The 20,018-nt window shown below is 30.4% G+C and overlaps 3 protein-coding genes across 14 annotated transcripts; 2 read left to right on the top strand and 1 right to left on the bottom strand.

Annotated features, from left to right (window-relative positions):
- The first annotated feature begins 1,674 nt into the window (after nucleotides 1-1,674).
- LOC107903893 (uncharacterized) lies at nucleotides 1,675-6,234 on the top strand. 2 transcript variants are annotated; one of them, XM_016830083.2, is made up of 13 exons: nucleotides 1,675-1,855; nucleotides 1,931-2,042; nucleotides 2,122-2,185; nucleotides 2,781-2,882; nucleotides 2,972-3,036; nucleotides 3,120-3,212; nucleotides 3,512-3,591; nucleotides 3,677-3,803; nucleotides 4,109-4,164; nucleotides 4,969-5,097; nucleotides 5,227-5,410; nucleotides 5,815-5,964; nucleotides 6,030-6,234. In XM_016830083.2, exons 1-12 carry the CDS (start codon nucleotides 1,794-1,796, stop codon nucleotides 5,938-5,940), a joined length of 1,200 nt encoding a protein of 399 aa, XP_016685572.1. In that variant the 5' UTR covers nucleotides 1,675-1,793; the 3' UTR covers nucleotides 5,941-5,964; nucleotides 6,030-6,234. The 2 variants fall into 2 exon arrangements, with proteins under 2 accessions (XP_016685572.1, XP_016685571.2); XM_016830082.2 differs by having other exon boundaries at nucleotides 3,677-3,893.
- A 1,148-nt stretch (nucleotides 6,235-7,382) lies between these two features.
- On the bottom strand, nucleotides 7,383-10,694 carry LOC107903892 (protein WALLS ARE THIN 1). Of its 11 annotated transcripts, XM_016830079.2 has the most exons (8): nucleotides 10,164-10,521; nucleotides 9,976-10,017; nucleotides 9,817-9,862; nucleotides 9,134-9,199; nucleotides 8,978-9,016; nucleotides 8,872-8,902; nucleotides 7,993-8,029; nucleotides 7,383-7,892 (listed from the first exon to the last, which is right to left on the bottom strand). In XM_016830079.2, the coding sequence occupies exons 4-8, from the start codon at nucleotides 9,182-9,184 to the stop codon at nucleotides 7,724-7,726; spliced, it is 327 nt and encodes a 108-aa protein (XP_016685568.1). In that variant the 5' UTR covers nucleotides 9,185-9,199; nucleotides 9,817-9,862; nucleotides 9,976-10,017; nucleotides 10,164-10,521; the 3' UTR covers nucleotides 7,383-7,723. The 11 variants fall into 11 exon arrangements, 7 of the variants coding, with proteins under 7 accessions (XP_016685568.1, XP_016685565.1, XP_016685566.1 ...); XR_001685998.2 differs by having other exon boundaries at nucleotides 7,383-7,917; nucleotides 9,817-10,017; nucleotides 10,164-10,336; XM_016830076.2 differs by having other exon boundaries at nucleotides 9,817-10,017; nucleotides 10,164-10,694.
- A 7,259-nt stretch (nucleotides 10,695-17,953) lies between these two features.
- LOC107902357 (mitogen-activated protein kinase 19-like) lies at nucleotides 17,954-18,806 on the top strand. The gene is made up of 2 exons (XM_016828556.1): nucleotides 17,954-18,010; nucleotides 18,471-18,806. The coding sequence occupies exons 1-2, from the start codon at nucleotides 17,954-17,956 to the stop codon at nucleotides 18,804-18,806; spliced, it is 393 nt and encodes a 130-aa protein (XP_016684045.1).
- Nucleotides 18,807-20,018: the final 1,212 nt, after the last annotated feature.

Below are 20,018 nucleotides of genomic sequence, written 5' to 3'. Positions count from 1 at the left end.
GAAATACCATTGAGTTTTTACTCAGCGTACGGTTTTGTTTTCTGTGTGCAGGTTAAGTACTTAAGTTTGATCGCTGATTCAACATCCAACAACAATCCCGGACTCAAATATGGTGATATTTATTTCTTTGTATCGGCATGTACCTAGAGTGTCTAAATATTAGTTATTTTGTGGTTTGATTGTAAATGAAGTTATAAGATCTATTTTGGAGAGTTTATAATTTGGATTAAAATGATGCTTTTACGACTTATTTTGATGATATAAAATGTTTGAGATTTCTGTCTGTTTGATCTGTAATTTCTGGTAATGCTCCGTAACCCGGTTCCGGCGAGGGATACGGGTTGGGGGTGTTACACTATGTGCACTGGACTTGTCCCCACTTGTATTTAAGGACTTAAAATGATTTCAAACTACATCCGAATCCTCTAAATGTGGTCAACTTGTTTTAAAACACAAGAATGTGTCATGAAAAGACTTTTATTATTATTATTATTATTATTATATAAAAACATGATTTTGTACAAGCTTGAAAATGTCATTGTAGCATCTCCTATCCGTACCAATCGCCAATACAGGTAAGGTGTTACATAAATTTCCTTGTAATTACAAGAGGCTATAACATTATCCTAGTAATTACATTTTCTTGCAATTCCTTAGTTTATTTGTTAAGATGGAGGCCCTAAGTTCTTGAGCAGCTAAATTTAAGTTCCACCATATGCAATGGGTCTACAATCCTATAATGTGCATATGCCATGTATGGATTTTATTCAGTTCTTTCATGGGTTCCCCCATTTTCTTCTTGAGGATATTTTATTGGCTTGTGTGTTTGGCAAATTTTGAAGTGAAGAAAATGAATTAGGATAGTAAGAGAAACCTATTTTCTTTTACAAAATTCCTTTTTCTTCCTTCACCCATATTTCCTCCAACAAATGTTTCCCTAATTTGAAAGTCCTTAAGCTCTATGTTTCCTCCAATGATGGCGGTGGCGGCAAAGGTTGAGACTGAAGAAAACAAAAGCAAGGTAGATGACATCAACAATAAAGACCAAAGAAAGAGCAAACCTGTTTTACTTTTTTATTTTTATTTGTTTTGTTTTGCTGGGTTGGGTTTAGTAAATTTAAAGGGATTTGGGCTGGTTGTAGGGTGGTTGTTGTTGTTTTTGGGCCAGGAAATTAGGCCGAAAAAATCAACCGACTTAATTTTGAGATTGAGCAAATTGGTCATTCTAAAACAAAACAAGAATTTCTATCAATTTTAAAAGTGGGCAACTAAAATCAATTAACCACAATATTAATATTTTTTTGTCAATTGTACACATTTTTTTATTGGTAAAATAAAAAAATTTTAGCACTCAATGTTTATACATTTTGTGTGAATGCTGATATAATGTGTAAATTTTCTATGATAGATTTGTTAAATTAGGACCAAATTGATAGAATATATAAATATTGTAGGTTAAATTTGTTAAATAAAGATTAAATTGATAAAATGTGTAAACTTTAAAGACTGCATTTATTATTATACCAATAAAAAGTATGTACAATTAGTGAAAACAGTAACGACAAGCATATTATTATAAGAGAAACTAATTTACTCAATTTGGAGGGACCAAAGACGTGTTTTTACCAATGATTTTTATTTAAATTCGAGTGATATTTAAACGAAACATGCTGCAGCCCGACCTGATCCGATGCGGGTCTATTTCTAATTGTGACAGCCAGTAGTAATTCAAGTAATCGACCAACAATCTTCAGGCAGGCGGGAGATTAGATTAAATTTTCTTTTAAAAAAAAATGGCGGAACCGATGGAGATTTCTTTTTCATCCGGATCTCTCAATCTTCAATCAATTCGCAGGTATTTTCTCTCTTTTTAACACAGTGAAGTAAAATTTTTATACATAATTTTCTAAAATTTAACTTTTGTTTTTAGCCGAATGAATGACCTCTCAGAGATTCATAATAGCAATAAAAATGATGTTGGGACTGAAGCTCTCTCCTCGGATTCGGAGAAGCTGCTCAAAGACTGCAGTTTTCATTTCCAGGTGATTCTCAAAATTTTTTTGTACATTCTTACAATTTAGGGTTTTGTTGAAAAAAAACTTGGAGAGTGGATTTATGCAGAGTAAAGTGAAGCAAATTATTGAAGAGTATTCTGACGTGGGTTTCTTAGGCATTGAAGATTTAGGTATGTTTCCTTTCAGCTTTTAAAATTTTTTTTGGTTAATTTTCTTAAAGTATATTGCCTATATGTATGTACAATTGAACTTGAACAGAATACCCATTTGTTTTTCCCCCTTGGGTTGGTGTACTTTTTTTTTTCAAGACCTTTAATGGAGTATTATTACGTTTGGGAGAGGTTATCTTATTAAGTGGCAACTTCTTTGACTCGTTTTAGTCTTTGGTCAGGTTGTATGGATTTTAGTGATGAAGTTGGATTTTTTTCTTTCTTGTGGAAAATCTTTGGGTTTGGTGGAATATGAATTTAAAAAGGTTTTTAGATAATGATAAGGTCTCTGATATGGAATAGAGTGGATGGTTTAGGATCCATTTAAATTTTTTGATGCTCTTTTGGATAACATGTCCGATATGTAATTATTGGAACAGTGTGTCTGTGCAATGCAAGTATTTTACGAATTAAAAGAATTGAGGCAAAATGCAACATCATTTGAAAAGGAGTGCTAAAAGATGAATACCTAGCTCATCATAGGAAAATATCTCTTGGTAGCAATGCGAGGTTGTGTTGATACTGGATTGATTCTTTTTTCTTAATTATTCATAAGATAAATACCTAGCATACTTGAAAGAGGAGCTTAATCAAGTGGAGGCTGAAAGTGCTAAGATTTCTAATGAAATTGAGGATCTTTCAAGAAATCATATTGAAGGTGAGACTTCATCAACTTAGGTTTGAATTTCACTTGCAATTACTCTTAACCTCTCTTCTGCTGATTTATCTTTAAGTACTTTTTTACAGAATCAAATATGCTGGAAGACAATCTTGAAGGCTTGGAATGTGCATTGGATTCTATTGCATCTCAAGTTGGTTCTCCTATGTTATTTCATTTTGAAATCAATTTGGAAGTCAAACATCAATAGTTAGCTTTTTCACTTTTTTATTGTAGGAGAGAGAAGAAGAGGATCCATGCTTCGACTCTTCTATGAATGGTGAAAATCAGTTAAATCTGCTAGATGCAAATGAAGGGCAAAAGTTTGAGGTTCTTTTGTTTGTTTTCCCTTGCTTCTTGAATACTACATTAGATTTAAACTGATAGCTGAACTTTAAGAATTGTAGCATTGGTTTCTCGCTCTGTAAGCATCTTTACAAGAATCTCTTTTCTTTGGTGACTTCCTAAGTTCTAACTTCCTTATAGATACCTCAGATGTTTGGTATACTCAATTAGGATATTAATTATGTCTATATGCTAATAATGTACGTTAAATTCTTTGAGTTGTTAATGGTACCATGCATTTTACTTCATTGAGCATTCAATTTCCTTCTATATATGTGTTTCAGATTTTGGAGCTAGAGAGTCAGATTGAGAAGAACAACTTAATTTTGAAGTCTTTGCAGGATCTTGATTCTACATTCAGAAGGTAGTTTGATTATTTTTTCCCTTTAATTATACGTATTCTATTCCATTTACCTTTTACCAACTATGTCCTTTTCTTTTATTTTTAGATTAGATGCCTTAGAACAGATTGAAGATGCATTGACAGGCTTGAAAGTTATTGGCTTTGATGGAAACTGCATTAGGCTGTCGTTACAGACATATATTCCAAAAGTAGAGGGTGTTTTGTGCCAAAACGTGAGTGAGGATATTTCTGAGCCATCTGAAATGAATCATGAATTGCTGGTAGAAATTGTGGATGGAATCATGGAGGTCAAGAACGTTGAAGTATGACTGACTATTTTCTCAAAAGTTACTATAATATATTTCCTCTTTGGATGAGAAATTTCATTCATTAGTTTCACTCCATGTTCTCTTTTTGGCTCTAGTTAAACAGGCATTAGAAAAGCTGTATTTTCTTCTGAAAGAAGAATCATATTGGTTCTTCATGTCTTTTTGTTCATTTGTATTGAAATGCTCGTTCATGTATCTTTGATGTTCAGATGTTCCCAAATGATGTTTACATAGGCGATATAGTTGACGCAGCAAAGTCTTTCAGGTTTGGTTTTGCAATTTCTCTGACTTAAAGGCTGAATTCTAATTATCCTGTTTATTTTTGCTTGCATGTGTGCGCGTGTAGTGGTAGAAGGCCATTAAAGGGAATGTAATTTGTCAGTTTTTATACAGACTAATATATTGAACCCATGTGTGATTTTTTGAAATGCAAGTCTTCTGAAGGACAAGCTACTTGTTTCTTTCAGTTTTCAATGTCTTAGTTTCGATACCTAAGATTACCTGAATCTCTTTTCTCATCCTTTCTGCCATCTGCTCTAAATAGAGTATAAAACCTTACAACCCTCTTTTATACATCTATTTATCCATCATTTAGAGGTTATTATCAAATTATGGTCCTATCATATTAATTCATCCTTTAGCAACCAAAAATCTTCATTCAGACTTGCAGTTTTTTTTTATCTAGTGCAGCAACCTGCTTTCCCATCTTTTGGCTCATTTGAACCTTTAACTTCCCATCTTTACCTCCATATTAGGTCCTGTTTTACAAGGCAATCACCATTACGCATGAACTTTATTAATCCTTGTTGTTTTTGTGCTAAAAGTACTGTTCACACTTCACGGTATTTAGTTCCTTCTCCCTTTTACTGAGCTGTTTGTGTTATTGCTCTATATACATCTATTATTTATATAAATGTACATTTCCTTTGGCCTTAATAAACCTGTCATGTAGAGATTGCTAGTAGCTTAATGTAACCTGACTGGAAACATTATTTCTATTGAGTTTGAAGACAATAGGCCTGGATTTGAATTCCTTGTTTAAGGGGTGTTATCTATTGTAATGTTGTAGGCAACTATTCTCTAACTTAGTGGCACCAGAGATACGGTCTTCATTGGAGTGGCTTGTGGGGAAAGTGCAGGATAGGATTATCTTAAGTACTTTGAGACTATTTGCCGTGAAGAGTACAAATAAATCAAGGTGAAACTCAAGAAAAAAGTTTAAACAGTGTTAATATAATATTTTCAGAAGTTTCAAAGTAGCTTATCAGTTGTGTTTGAAAAGTAGGCAAAAAGAGAAGCTTTTATATTTGAATAGTACCTCATGCAGGCATTGCTTTGCGTCCTTAGAGAGAGATGAGACCATTATAGCTCATTTGGCTGGGGGAATTGATGCATTTATAAAGGTGTCTCAAGGTTGGCCACTGTCAAAATCTCCACTGAAATTGTTATCTGTCAAGAGCTCAGATCATCATTCAAGGGGAATTTCATTGAGCTTGCTTTGCAAGGTTGAGGTAAGTGGCATTTATTTTGTTTTTAAGTGCAGTCTGAACGTTCTATTAATGTTAAACTTCTCCAAAGTGGAAACATTCCTTACTCAAAACCAGAATCTAATATAAATACATATTTCATTAAAATTTTATTGTTTTTCTACCTCTTTTTGGAGACTACAACACAGAATGGTGGCCTCCAATTAGTTTTTTGGCTTAGTTGAGCTGAGTTGTTTCTTTAACGTTATACTTGTTATTTGTGTTTCTAGTTTCATGGCATGGAAAAACATTTAACAACCATCCCATTTGTCATAGGATGAGAAAAGACTTTGTCAGCTTTTCTGTTTCTGTTTTTGCTATAGTGAATTTGATGAATACCATACTTAATTGTTTTCGGTTTTTTCTTTTTCCTTAATTTCAATCATTAGGAAATGGCTAATTCCTTGGACATGAACATTCGACTAAATTTATCAACTTTTGTGGATGCTGTTGAGAAGTTGCTTTTAGAACAGATGCGCTTAGAACTTCGGTCTGATGATGCCTCTACTAATTGACCATGATGCAGCTTGTGTCACTTGGTAAGTTTGAATGTCAGTATTGTATATAATCTTTAAGATTTGCCAACTCCATTCCAAATTCTCAGGAAATCTTCAGTCAAGATCTTGCCGGTATCAAACCCCTCTACGACATACAAATTGGCTACAACCCTGGAAAACTGGCTTGCTATTGTTCTCTCTAGTTTTTGTAATCTACTGAAATTTTAATGACATAAATCAGTCTTGTAGAACACCAAGAATTTGATTATGGTAATTGATTTGCTTATTAAAATGCACACGAAAAGTTTTTTATGCCTACTTCTATATTGTTTGCTAATATATCATAGTTTTGGTCTTTTGAAATTATATATTAAGGTGTATTATGAACTGATAAAGGGCATTTTTATAAGCCAAATATGGTTTTACTTTTTGGCCAAGAACATTACGATACATAATGTCTCTAAAGGATCCTATCATATTTCATATTCAAAAGGTTAAATTTTTCTAGTAGTCCTTATATGTTATGAAAGTCGTGGATTTAGTCCCTATATTTCAATTTGATCATTTTTAAAATTTTAGTCTTTACCAAACGATAACTGTTAAACTCATTAGGTTTAGCTATTTTTAGAAATTTGATGAGACAAACATGTTATCATGTGTAATGTAATGTCACTTTGTTATTTTCACATATTATTCATTACAAAATTTGTTAATGGATTAATGAGTGTTATTTGTGTCGAGATTGAAATTTTAAAATTAAAAAAGTATTAGGAATTAGAATGATTTAGATGGAGAAAATGGATTGAATCTATAACTATACATATAATATAGGACTAGTAATTGAATTTAACCAAATAAATTAAGGCCATGTTTGGTTTGCTGTAATGGAATAGAGGCGTAATAGCAATTCAATTGTTTGGTTGAATGTAATGGAATAGAGGCGTAATAGTATTCTTGTGTTTGGTTGAATAGAATAGAGGTGTAATAGCATAAGGAAAAAAACTAAAATGACCAGAATACCCTTAGCAGAATTTTTTTAGGTAGATGATTTATTGTTATTGTTATTAAATTTTAATAAGATTATTAATATAAATAATAAATAATTTAATAATAATTTAAAATAATTATTATTAAATATAATTTAATAAAAAATATATAATTTAATAAAATTCTTAATATAATTATTCTTATATTAATTTACTAAAATCATAATATATAATAATATAAAAAAATATTTAATCTTATTTATTATTTTTAAACCGCAATACAAATTTAATGTGCTAAAATATCATTAGTGAATAAAATAATTTAATTATTCTACAAAAAAATATTAAAAGTAATAAATAACTTGAGAATTATATTTTGCATAAATATAATATTCAAATATTAACAAAAGGTTACATAATTTTATTAATTTATATGTCATAATCCATATGTTATAAAATTTTACAACATCAAAAAGTTACAACATTACCATTGAATTTCTTCACAAAATGATGATCCAATCCAACAGGGTCAAATAAACATAAATAAATACACAAGCATGGTTGTTAGAGCTCAGAGAAGGCACCCTCTGTGTTCCATTCAGAATTAATAATAAAAAATATTTCATATGTCATCCATGATGCATGTTGATCAAAACAATTCAACTTTTCTTTTTCCCATTTCAATTGTTGGAAACTCCATCATTCACATTTGTTGTCCTTCAATTTCAATAGCAGCAAGCTGCTTCAAATGGCATTAGTGTGGATTGGATGACTGACTTTGCCATGGAGCTGGTATGAAAATTCATCCATTTGCCTCAGCTCTGCAATTTATTTCCCAGCAACGGCCGAATGAAGGTGGATTCCATGTCATTATTTTCAGACATTGAATAGATTGGTTCATTTTTAGACAGATACTTGCTCTCTTCACTTTTTCCTAGGATAACCAGATACAATCCAACCATTATCAATGCTGCTCCTACTACCCTGCAAGTTTCACATATTTTGCAAGCTATATTCAAAGTCACTCCTACCCTGCAAAGTATGATTGTAGGCAACAATGTATGGGTTAAAAGTTAAGGCTTACCCTCCCAAGTAGAATTCTTCACCCAATGTAACAGTAGCTATTAAAGCCGCAAGTCAAAACTCAGTGCATTTTAAGTATGACTAAAAATAAGTCAAAACTCAAAATTGAAATCACAAGCATAAAAGGCTAACTCAATCTAGGAAACAGAAACATGTAAGGACAACCAAATGAAAATGGAATTAAATTATCAAAGAGTCTTACCAGCCATAACCATTAGCAGTCTTCAGACACTTTTTTAACATTTTGAACATCTTACCAACATTGAACACACTAAAGATTGCTTAAATATGTTAACAGAACAAACACCAATCATAACAATTTCCACCAGCTCTTGCAAAAATGGAGAAAGCATCACACAAGCAATTAATCTAGCAAATATAACATAGAAACACAAGACTAAAAGATCCTTAAAGCATATATCTTATCGCTTTCTTAACTATTCTATGTCAAGCAATTGATGTTGGCAAAACATATGAAATGGGCAACACTAGAACAAATATTTCATCTCGTTCAAATGGCCAAATCATGCAAATAAGGAGTCAATTTCCTAGAAAAGAAAAAAATGTTACCTAGTAATTTGTGTATCTATGTCATGTTCTGCTAACAGTCATGTTATCATCGTATAATAATTCATAATTAATAATTCATATTTTACAAATTTTGAATAACATATCTTCTTCTCATGTTTGAGTTATTTATCTGTGTATGAATATGATGTATCATTTCATCTCTAATATTGCTAGTTCTAAAGGGAAACTCTCGAGATCATAATTAGATAGCTACAAAATCATTTCATCTCTAATATTGCTAGTTCTAAATGGAAACTTTCGAAATCATAATTAGGTAGCTACAAAATCATACATAAATTAGACTCAGTACCTTGCTTGTCGATTTCCATGTCTGAACTAACCTGCAAAAGACGATGAATCAGGCTGGTTCAAAGATGCATATTTGTACCATCAGACTTAACCGAACTTGGAAGTACCTTCTCATCTAATCGACCTTCAACACGAATAGACTGGATCTGCATATATAATGTTTGAGATTTTCAGTGCCGACACCTAATCTCAAACTTCATGGCTGTTCTTCAACTTTAAATTTCAAATTATATTCAAAAGCACTAATTTTCAATTTTTCATACCTTTAGCTTCAGAGCTGGGAACCCATTCAGCAGTAACCAGTGTATTGACATTCAAGGATGTGGCATCTACATTGTCATTTATAAAATCAGAAAACAAGTAAAATAATTGACACCTCCAGTGAATAACTTATCTCGAAGTCATGCCAGCATACAAAGCAAATGATCCATCAAAATAGGTTTTGAAACCAGTCCATTGTTCTTTTAAACATGCAAAACAATATAAACAACCTCAAATTTAGCACAACTCTAGGAGAGTAATTTCAATGGAATCTAGAATGCAGAATCAACTGCAATGCAAATGTAAGCTTCAGCATGCTAATACTACTACTGAAATTGCTTCCTATTGAGACAATCAACCTGAACTTTTCACTTTCACAAATGGATAACCAATAAACATAAAATGCACACAACTTAGAATTTTAAGGCTATTTTCAGTACCCACATTTTTTTCTAGAAACCCAGACAGAGACACTAGATCAACCAATCAAAAGGGTACCTAATCGATCCCAAATATTCGATTAAGGGAAATAAAATTAAATCCGATTCGCAAGCTATAAATTGGGTGAAATATCAAGTAGTTCCAGAAAAGAATAACTTCAAAATCATTTCTTCCTAAGCACCCAAGCACCGAAATATAAAATCAAACAATAAATCGTGAAATGGATGTGAGAAAAAGGGGTGACCTTGGAAGGACCGACTTTGGGGAAGCTTTTGACAACATCGAGGACTCTGTCGATTACTTCTTCTTTAGTTAGGTGATCGTCGTTGCACTGCTATGCCTCTAATTCCAAAAAGACCAAGACGCAACAAAAACAAAAATTTTGATACTCTAGAAAACTAACCTGTAACCAGGGAAATCGGGGAAGAGTGTGATGAACAAGAACCTAAAATGAGAAAAGGGAAATCGATTTTAAATGAACAGTGAAAATACCTCTGGAAATCAGTTTCTCCTTCTTGATAAAATGAAGAAAATCAAAGAAACGATGAACAATAATTGACGACAGAGTGAGTGGAAGGGAAAAGAAATTACCTGTGCAAGGAAGCGTGAGAGAATCGGAGCGTTGAGGACTAGGGCAGAAAACGGAAGAGAAAAAAGGGAAAGACGCAGAATGGGTACAGCCGTTTCCTGGTGGGCCCGCTGCATAGGGGGACTACGCATGCATTCCCCCAACCAAACACGCTGTAAATCTTACTGCTTGAGTTAGTTTAAAATTTTAAAATTTGAAAAGTATATATATTAAAATTAATGAATTCAAAAAGGATATGAATTAAAATAGATTAAAATTAAAATCTGAGTAAATTTATAACTTTTGTAAAGACAAAGCATATTGAAATATATGTAGTAATTTGAAAAAAATAATGAATGCATATCTCGGAGAACTCAAGCCATTTGGCCCAAATAGTTATGGTTCTAGACTCCGAATGAAGGTTTCAACAGAGATAATTTACAGTTCTTGTCAAAATAAGACACTACTAATAGATAAAGAAATTGATTCATTCGCATTCGAATCTAACAACATAAAACTGATTGTTGAATGTGAAACCGCAAAAAATTAACAATGCAGAAAAATGAAAGCTAGCCTTTACTTTTAATAAACTACCTTTCCTCTCTTGGTTATGTTTATCATTATTGTTCCTTACATCAATATTTGAAAATAATAATAATTCATCAAAAAAATATTTGACAATAATATTGGTATAAAAATATGATATTTTTCAAATAGTATAGATTTTTTAAAAAAAACATAATCTAATTAAAGTAAAAGTATTATAAAAGCTTTTGTACTAGAAGTCAGATTGCATTTTGCTCATATTAAAAAAATGGACAAATTAGTCTATGTACATTAGATTAAAGAATAATTTATTATTTATTTCTTCTAGGAGGCAACCATGGAAACTTTGACTAGTTAGGGTCAACTTATTTTATGCTTTTATGTGATAGCATGATGAAATTTAAATTGACTAACAATTATGTTCACACATATGTATGATAAATATGTTATATAGCTTAGGAAAAGTATGTCACATGTACTTGTCATGACATTTTAATTATTCATGATTGAAACTAGAAATAAAAACCTTACATGTTTTCTAAAAGATTGAGTGGGAAAAGATAAAGAGATTGTCCCACGACGACTCATTCGTAATACATTTTATGATCGATATTGAGTTGATGCTTATACACTCAAGATCATTCTAGTTAAGTAACTTCCCACGAAGCTCTACTTAAGTTAGAATGATGGTCAAATGTGAAACGATTATTAGTACATGTGAATGCGTAAGGAATTAGGTTTACGTATTAATTGAATAGAAATCTATGTTCTTACTAGTTGATTAAGATTGTCCCAAGGTGACTTAATTCAATTGGTGTAGGAATTATCGTTGTAATGTCTTACAAGTGTTGTTCAAGGTTTAATGTAAGATACATGCATCATGTTAATGCATATTGTATGTTGCAAAAGGTTTTCAAATATTTGTTTAATACAAAGATATTAATGAACGGATGGTTTTATTTTCAATTCGAAAATGGTATCAAATCCCTTACGAAATATCCTTATTGAGATCAAATTGAATGAAAATAACTATAATGAAAGAAAACTGAACCTCATAATTATCCCAAGCTGTGAGAAACTTAAGGTGGTTCTTGATAATAAATGTTTACTGACCAATCAAGCTAAGATTAGAGCTCGTTAGAAAGAATTTGATGAGATAGCTCGTTGCTACATTCTGGCAAGCATGACCAACACATTGTTTAAGCTATCAGAGATTTATGATTCTGCCAAAGTAATATTGGACAAACTAGAGGACATGTTTGGAGGCCAAGTTGTCTTGGCTTGACACTCAAGCTATAACTAGTTTGATGAATGCCCAACAAAACTCCGTCACTCCGGTCAAAAAACCATATGATTATTCTTATGGGCTACTTTGCCGAGGCCGAAGATAAAGAGACCAATTTAGACTGGAATACACATATTAAAATTGTGTTCAAAAGCTTGTCCAAGGATCTTATTTGCTACCTCTATCTTTGAAAGCAATCAAATAATCATCTTTAAGTAAAGTAATGTCATATACAACAATAAATACAAAGAAAACAAATATTTTTTTAATGTCAATGTAAAGGGTAATAGAAAAATCCTCAATATTGATTATGAAATTTAAGGTAAAAAAATGTAACAGCTCGTTTTTCAATGGTGCTGGAAACAATGATTTTGGGACCCAATTCTGATGAGTGAGTTCATAAATATTATTATTTAATATTTACGAGTCAAATATGATGTTATAGTAAATCCTGATCTGGTAAATTTTACTAATAGAGCGATTAAATTGCAATACAAGTGGTTTGTACCGAAAGTTAGTGATTTTGGAAAATAAGGTATCGGGTCTCATTTCTGTAAACGAACTCATAAATTTGTATAGGTGAATTGAGGTTTGGTCAGGAAATTTTGATGTTTAGATAAGTAATTAAAGAAAAAGGATTAAATCATAACAACCACCAAAGTTAACCATTATTGATTACATTAATTAAATGATTTAGATGGTAAAAGTGGGATGACATATATGGTAATTAGACCATAATGGATAAGTGGTGGACGGTTGGAACAAATTCTATTAGTAAATAATGTTAAAGTTTATAATTTAATTAAATTATAAAATAATAAAGCATAAAACAAAAGAAGAAAAGGTTGTCTTCTTCATTTCTTATTTTTCTTCTAAAACCCGATTCCACCATTAAAGAAAGACCAAAGTTTCGGTCAAGTTTTCTCCTTTTACACGTAAGTTAAAATTAAACTCGTTTCTTGTAATTTTTATATTTTTGATATCGCTGTAGCTTAATCTAGTTAACTCGTATTTTTGTTTTTAAAACTGTTAAAGTTTTAAAAAGTTTTTATTGATGTTTTTGAAGTTTTTGAATGATTAAAGGTAGTTTTATAAGCTTGGAAATGTTTAAGGACTATTTCTTAAAGTGAATTTGTTGATTTGTAGAGACTAAATTGTGAATATGTCAAAAGTGACATTAAATTTCTGTAAGTTTGGATTTTTGAGGGGTGTAGAAGGGCATAATTGAAATTGAAATGAAAAAGGAAGTTAAATTGTGGAAGTTATATTTGTTTCGGTTTTAGGGGCTAAATTGAATAAAATGTAAAAGTTCAGGAAAATTGTGTAAAATAAAATTAAAAGGTCATATGTATGAATTTGAGTATAATAATGTATTTGGAATTGATATTTGGAATTTAATTAACTTATAGATCAAAGATTGTATTAAATTGTTGATAATCGGGGAAAAAGAAAGATTGTAAAATAGTCCTTACATTTCAGTTTGTTAGCTAATTATCTTAGGTAAGTTCATACAATTTTTACTCATTATAAATGTTGGTTAATTGTGTTATAAATACTTGTATATATTTATTGATTCTTGAAGGAAATGACATTGATATAAAAGTTGAGTTTGGACTTAAATGAAAGGTATTTAGATATGTATGAGATAATTAAATTCTGTGTAGAGTATTGAACGATATTGAGATGAATTTGATGCATTCTTTAGTTATTAGAAGTGTTGTGATGACATGAATGTCCTAAATCTTGAAAAAGTGCTTTTGATAATACATTCGTACCCCTGATAGCACATTCGTGCTCCTGATAGTATTACGGTGCTTCTGATAACACTACGATGCTCCTGATAGCACATTTGTGCTTTTGTTAGCACTACGGTGCCTCTGATAGCATAATCATGCTCCTGTTTACATTACGATGCCCCAATTGCACATTTGTCCCCTATTATGCACTCCGGTGCCCTGGCAAGCACTTCAGTGCTCCTATATGCACTTTCGTGCCCTATTTAACACCTTAGTGTTTCTTGATATTGTAACTTGTGTAACCAAACTCTTTTACTATTTTTCATCTAACTGTCTTGATTAAATAAAAGAAGTGAATGACTTAATGACTCAAATATGTATTGAATATTGTAATTGATTTGATTGAAATATATTATTGATTGTCTTGTTACATGAGTATATGAAAGACTCACCTGTTTCTTGTGAAATGAAATACCAGGATTGAAATTTTCATTAATACATATTTATATAATTGTATTTTTAATTGATAAGGTAAGTTGATGTACATTTTTTATATGAACTTATTAAGCTTTTGTAAAGCTTACTTGTTTTGTTTCCTGTTTCTTGTAGTTGACATTTTGCGAAACACGATCATTGGATCTCCAAATCTCACACTATCTAGCATCTGTCCCAATAGTTCTTTTGAATGATCTTTTATGGTGATGTGACATGTAATTAGGTTATGATGTGTTTAGTGTTGCCTTGAAAGTTTTCATAATGTGTAAATAGACCTTGATATGTTAAAGTAATTACATTTATTGGTAACAAGATAGTTTAACTGAAATGTTGTTTTTGTATGTGTTGATGATACACATGTTAGTTTATGGTAGATTAAGTTTAAAACTTATGAATGGCTATATATGTTGAATGTAAATGGTTGAGAAAAATTGGTGTGAAAAATAGAAGTGAATTAGGTATAGTCATGTGATAGTGTTACATGTCAAATTACATGGTTGAATTGAAGTGAATGAATATAGAATGTATGCTTAATGAAAATGTATTGAAATCTTGAAATGTGACTTACATGTTAGAGTATGTATAACATAGATGGAATTAATTATCTTTGTGTATTGATGAATGATTTATATTAAATGTTTAGCTGCTCATCTAGGTACCAATGAGATTAGGTAAGCTAGTTTGTGAATCACGTTTAAATGTTGATTTTTGGAATGGTTTGTAACAAGTCTTATGCTGGTATTGAATGTATCTGAGTCATGCTTTGACGAAGTTTAAAGAGTTGCGCATGTGATTTTTAACCATCTGGGTAAAAGAATCGATACCAGGGATCAATGTATCGGTACTTTACCAAATGAATAGTTTTCAAAATCGATAGAATGCATAGGTGGTACTGATATCTAACACAAAAATATCAATACTTATTTCCTCAGTGCCGATACCTTATTCAAAGTTTTAAATTTTTACAGATTGGTCCATATTTATGCTCGAATCTAATCCATTATAATTAAAAGTTCATTTAGTCTTGTTTACATCTGTAATTTATTAATATGTTTATGAATGTAATGATTTGATGTTGTAAATTGCTTGTGAATGTATGGGATGAGTAGTAGCATCCCATAGCTCAGGTCCGCCGACCAGACCGGGTGAGGGGTGTTACAAAAAATACGTGCAATAAACCACAAAATTTAGTAATAATTTATATAAAATAAAAGCAATTTTCAAATTTCACCTTTCTTCCTTCCATTTTATGCATGTTTGAAGGCTTATAAATAGGATTCATGTAGAGATGATGAAACACAACAAAGAATAATAGAACAAAGATATAGAGGGCACTGTTCATAGAGCATTTTAAAATTAATGAAAAATATGTTGAAGAGCTTGAAATGAACAAGAACATTATGAAGATTTATCAAGAAGATTTCATTGATTCGACCAATCCATGAGTTGAACAATATACAATATTTTATACAGTATTAAGGCTACATTGTTTTATATTATTTGCGAAATGTAATATTTTTAAAAAAATAAAAAATAAAATTAATGTATTATAATTAATACATACACCTGACTTGTGCAATGCACGATATAAAAGACTAGATTTAAAGTATACAACACAAGTAATCTTCTCTCAACCAGTAATAAAAAAAAAATAGATTAAACTGATTGAAATAAATTTTGATTACTATTTGACTTTTGAACAATAAATAGGTTAAAATATGCCATAGGTCCTATATTCTTCACAATTTTGGAATTTAGTTATTCTACTTTTCGTATTTAAAAATTTAGTTCAAATTGTTAACATTGTTAAGTTTGTTGGTGTGATATTTTGAAAAAAAAAAACTCACTTGATAGAAATGTAACATAGTAGTTAAATTAAATTTAACTAAAATAATCTTAAAATTGTTAATAGTTAAACTTGAGTTTTGAGCTAAAAAGTAGATGGACTAAATACTTAAAAATAAAACTACATGGACTAAATTCTAAATTTATAAAGAGCACAAAAAATTATGACACATTTTAACTATAAAAGTATATAATGATTTAGTTTGAAGCACCGTTTTTTTTCTTAAAAAAATGAAATCATTTTGTTGATGATATATTACTATTTGTTTTTTTTTTCATACAATAGCTTAGAATTAGGTAAAACCTCTTCTCAACCTTTGAATAACAGGTTAAATATATTTTAGTATACTTGAATCCATATTCTTCTATACTGAAAATGATATCAATACTAATCAAAATAATTTTTATTTATATTAAAGAAATAGAAAAAATAAAAAACTTGAAAGAGCAACAAAAGAAAATGTATTTCAACATAAAAAAGCTGCATTTAAAGTTGCTTCTAAAATTGGGTGGGGGTGTTGTAAAACATTTTTGTTTGGTTGGAGTTAGGTTTAGAATTTAGATTGAGGCAATTTTTAGAATGGAATTATTATTATTTTATTTATTAAGATATATATTTTTATTTCATTTTACTTTCATAAATATTAATTTTTTGAGATATAGTTATCTTTCTCTATAATGTTATTTTAGAATTCGAACTTTAATTCTCCCATTAATGTAATATATTCACTACTAGATCCAACATTTGTTGGTTACTATTTATATAAAAGAAACATTTCCTTTTACATTTTATGTAAATAATTTAAATTATATTAGGATAATTCAAAAAATTATTTTTTAGGCATTTAATAAAAATGTGTCACTTTATATTTTCTAAAAGAATTTATAATTAATATCATGCATTTTCTAACACTCGATCAATTCTCATTAATAATATTTTAATCCTATTAAGTGTAAATAAAATTAATGTTAGTAAATTAAATAAAATTAACAAATATTAATAGTAATGCAAGGTTTATGGTTTTGTTTTGTTCAACTAAATTTATGATTTATGGTATAGTGAGTTAGAATTTAGAATTTTAAGATTTATGATTTTAGAGAAATGGGTTAGATTATGCTTTAAGGTTTAAAGGGGTCTAGGGTTTAGATTGTAGGGCTTTAGAATTTTATAAAAAATAGAATAATTTTATTAATTATAGATTTAAAAATAGTTATAAGAGTTCATTTGATGTTTGTTGATGCAGGCATAATATTATTAGGTACCTAAAAAGAGACTTTTTAGGATCATCTTAATTTAAGTTAAACTCTATTATAAAATATTAGATTATGATACATACAACGTGGATGAAAAATTATATAAAATATATTTAAAAAATTATAATAAAACATATGAGAGGTAGGGGCGAAGCCAGAACAAATTTTTAGGTGAGGCCGAATGAAATTTTAATTTTTTATATCTATATCTTTATAATTTTTAAGGATTAAATCGAATTTTTATAATTTTAGGGGGGTCAAAGTGTAGTTTTACCTTTACTAATTTAAAATTTTTAAAAATCCTTAAGGGCCTAAATAAAAATTTTACATTTTAGGGGGGGCCGAGGCCCCTGCTAGCCCCCCTAAATCTGCCCCTGATGAGAGGTTGTTTAAAACAAATGAGGCGTTGGTTAAAATGGTAAAATTAAAATATCAAATACCTTGGTGTCTTGAATCTAAATCTTATCATGTATTCTATAATTTATCTATAAATATAGAAAAAAACCCCTCGAAATAATATTAGTTGCTTTGTAATATGATTGTATATTTAGTAATTCCTAACTAAGTTGAGAATTAATGGATAATATAACTCAATAAACTACTTTATAATTATTATATCCCTCCGGTAAATGAATAAGTGCGAACAACACAGATGATGTTGACTCTCCTATTAACTCTTCCTCTTCCTGACTGTGTTTGTCAACGAATGGTTTGCTATCAGATTAAAATAAAAAATTGTGGCAAGTGTATGAAGGGGCATGTTACCCAAGACAGGCGGATGGTCCCCTACATAGCATAATCAAACATCACCACAACCTGAATCATGGTACACCATCCGGAGTTATCCATAAAGAAACGTACCTTTGATACAAAACATAAGCATGCAAAGAAAAAAAATTAAAGAAGGCACCGAATTAAAAGAGAAACAAGCTACAAAAAATAGAATTTTATTTATATTGGAAGGAAATTACAATCACAACAAAGTTACATTTAGGCTTAATTATGGACCGAACTATTTTTTCTGTATGGCACTTCCTATAAGACTCAACTATGCATGATTTTGTTGTTTGTCCCGTTGCTATTTTTCCTTTTCTTGAATAATATATAATTTACTTATGGACCAACCCTGAACGTTTCTGATTTTTTTTTCTCTTTTTTCTTTTTTTCAGGACTTAAAAGAAATGGACTTTTTCACTGAATATGGGGATGCAAAGAGGTATAAGATTCTTGGAATTATTGGGAAGGGAAGCTATGGAGTTGTTTGTGTAGCACTTGACACGCAGACTAGGGAGAAAGTGGCAATAAAGAAAATACAAGATGTATTTGAGCACGCATCTAATGTTATAAGGATTTTACGAGAAGTCAAGCTGCTCAGACTTCTTAGACATCATGATATGGTAGAAGTTAAGCGAATAATGTTGCCACCATCAAAGAGGGAATTCAAAGACATATTTGTTGTTTTTGAGCTCAAGGAATCTGATCTTTCACCAAGTCATAAAAGCTAATGATGATTTAACACATGAACACCACCACTTTTTCCTTTACCAAATGCTTCGTGCAATGAAATACATGCATACAGGTAAAACATTGGTCTTCTTATGTGTTTATACATCCCCGCCTTAGGGTAGTTTGGGAGTGTGGCCGTCCAAGACCTAGGGTTGGAAGAAGTCTAAATGTTTTTTTTTTAGCTTTTAACATGAAAAAAGATTTCAGCCTTTTAAGTCTTCTGATCAACACTTCATTATAAGCAGGAAAAAAATGAAAGAAAAGAAAATAAAAGGTCCCCAATTTTTTTTATATTTTATTACTATTATATGTTTTTATTTTATTGTATTACATTTTATAATTTTGAAAAGAAGTTTCAATTTATTGTTTTACCTAGAATCCAAAAATGTCAAAAACAGGCCCGTGTTTATAATGTCATGACAGATCTTTCAATAGCTTTTGGGTTGTTAGCCATATATTATCAACCTCTTTTTTTTTACTGTTCTTGAAGTAAATTCTCTTTGAGGTTTTTTTAACCTAGCATTGATATCCTAACGTGTTAATAGATAAGAAATAGGCTTTGGTTGGGAGCTTAATGCAATTGCAAACTTACACTGATTGCTACAAATTGGTTTGCAACTAATGTGTATGGAAGTGGCGCCAATTGTCCCCAAATAGGTAATTGACGTCAAAGTTAAAATGTGACGATTACATCTTATAGTTAGGAAAAATCAGGTTTTAAAAAAGTTTTCTTACACAACAAAAATTTAAAATTTTGAAAATTAACTTGGTTTGTGATATTTATAGCAATAAACCTTAGACTGAAATTGTACATGTGTTTTTAGATAGGCATGATCCTTGATGTTTTTCGGCTTTCAACCAAACAATCTTCTATGTTATTATCGTACCACGAACTGTTTCAAGTGTGGGCTCGAACCAATTGAATCAAAACAAATAACTTGAAATTCTTTTTTTTATGTGAAAAGAAAAATTCTCATCTTTAATAGAAACCGACAGAATGTTGTTAATTTGGAAAATAAATTTAATAGTTGAAAATAAACTCTCTTTATTTTCTAACAGAGTAACAATATATTTCTGTTGTAAAAACTGTGTTAATAGCTCTACCGATGTCTTCTATTTATAGGAAAAGAAAGCAGAACCATTGTTGAATTATGGAAGTCTAATTCAAATAGAAAAACAACTCCTTCTTTAAAGAGGGGGTAGCATGGGCA

Source organism: Gossypium hirsutum, chromosome D05 (assembly GCF_007990345.1).
Source record: "Gossypium hirsutum isolate 1008001.06 chromosome D05, Gossypium_hirsutum_v2.1, whole genome shotgun sequence".
NCBI classification, from domain to species: Eukaryota; Viridiplantae; Streptophyta; class Magnoliopsida; order Malvales; family Malvaceae; genus Gossypium; species Gossypium hirsutum.
The sequence above is the reverse complement of the archived record's forward strand: the minus strand, read 5'-3'. Positions and strand labels throughout refer to the sequence as shown.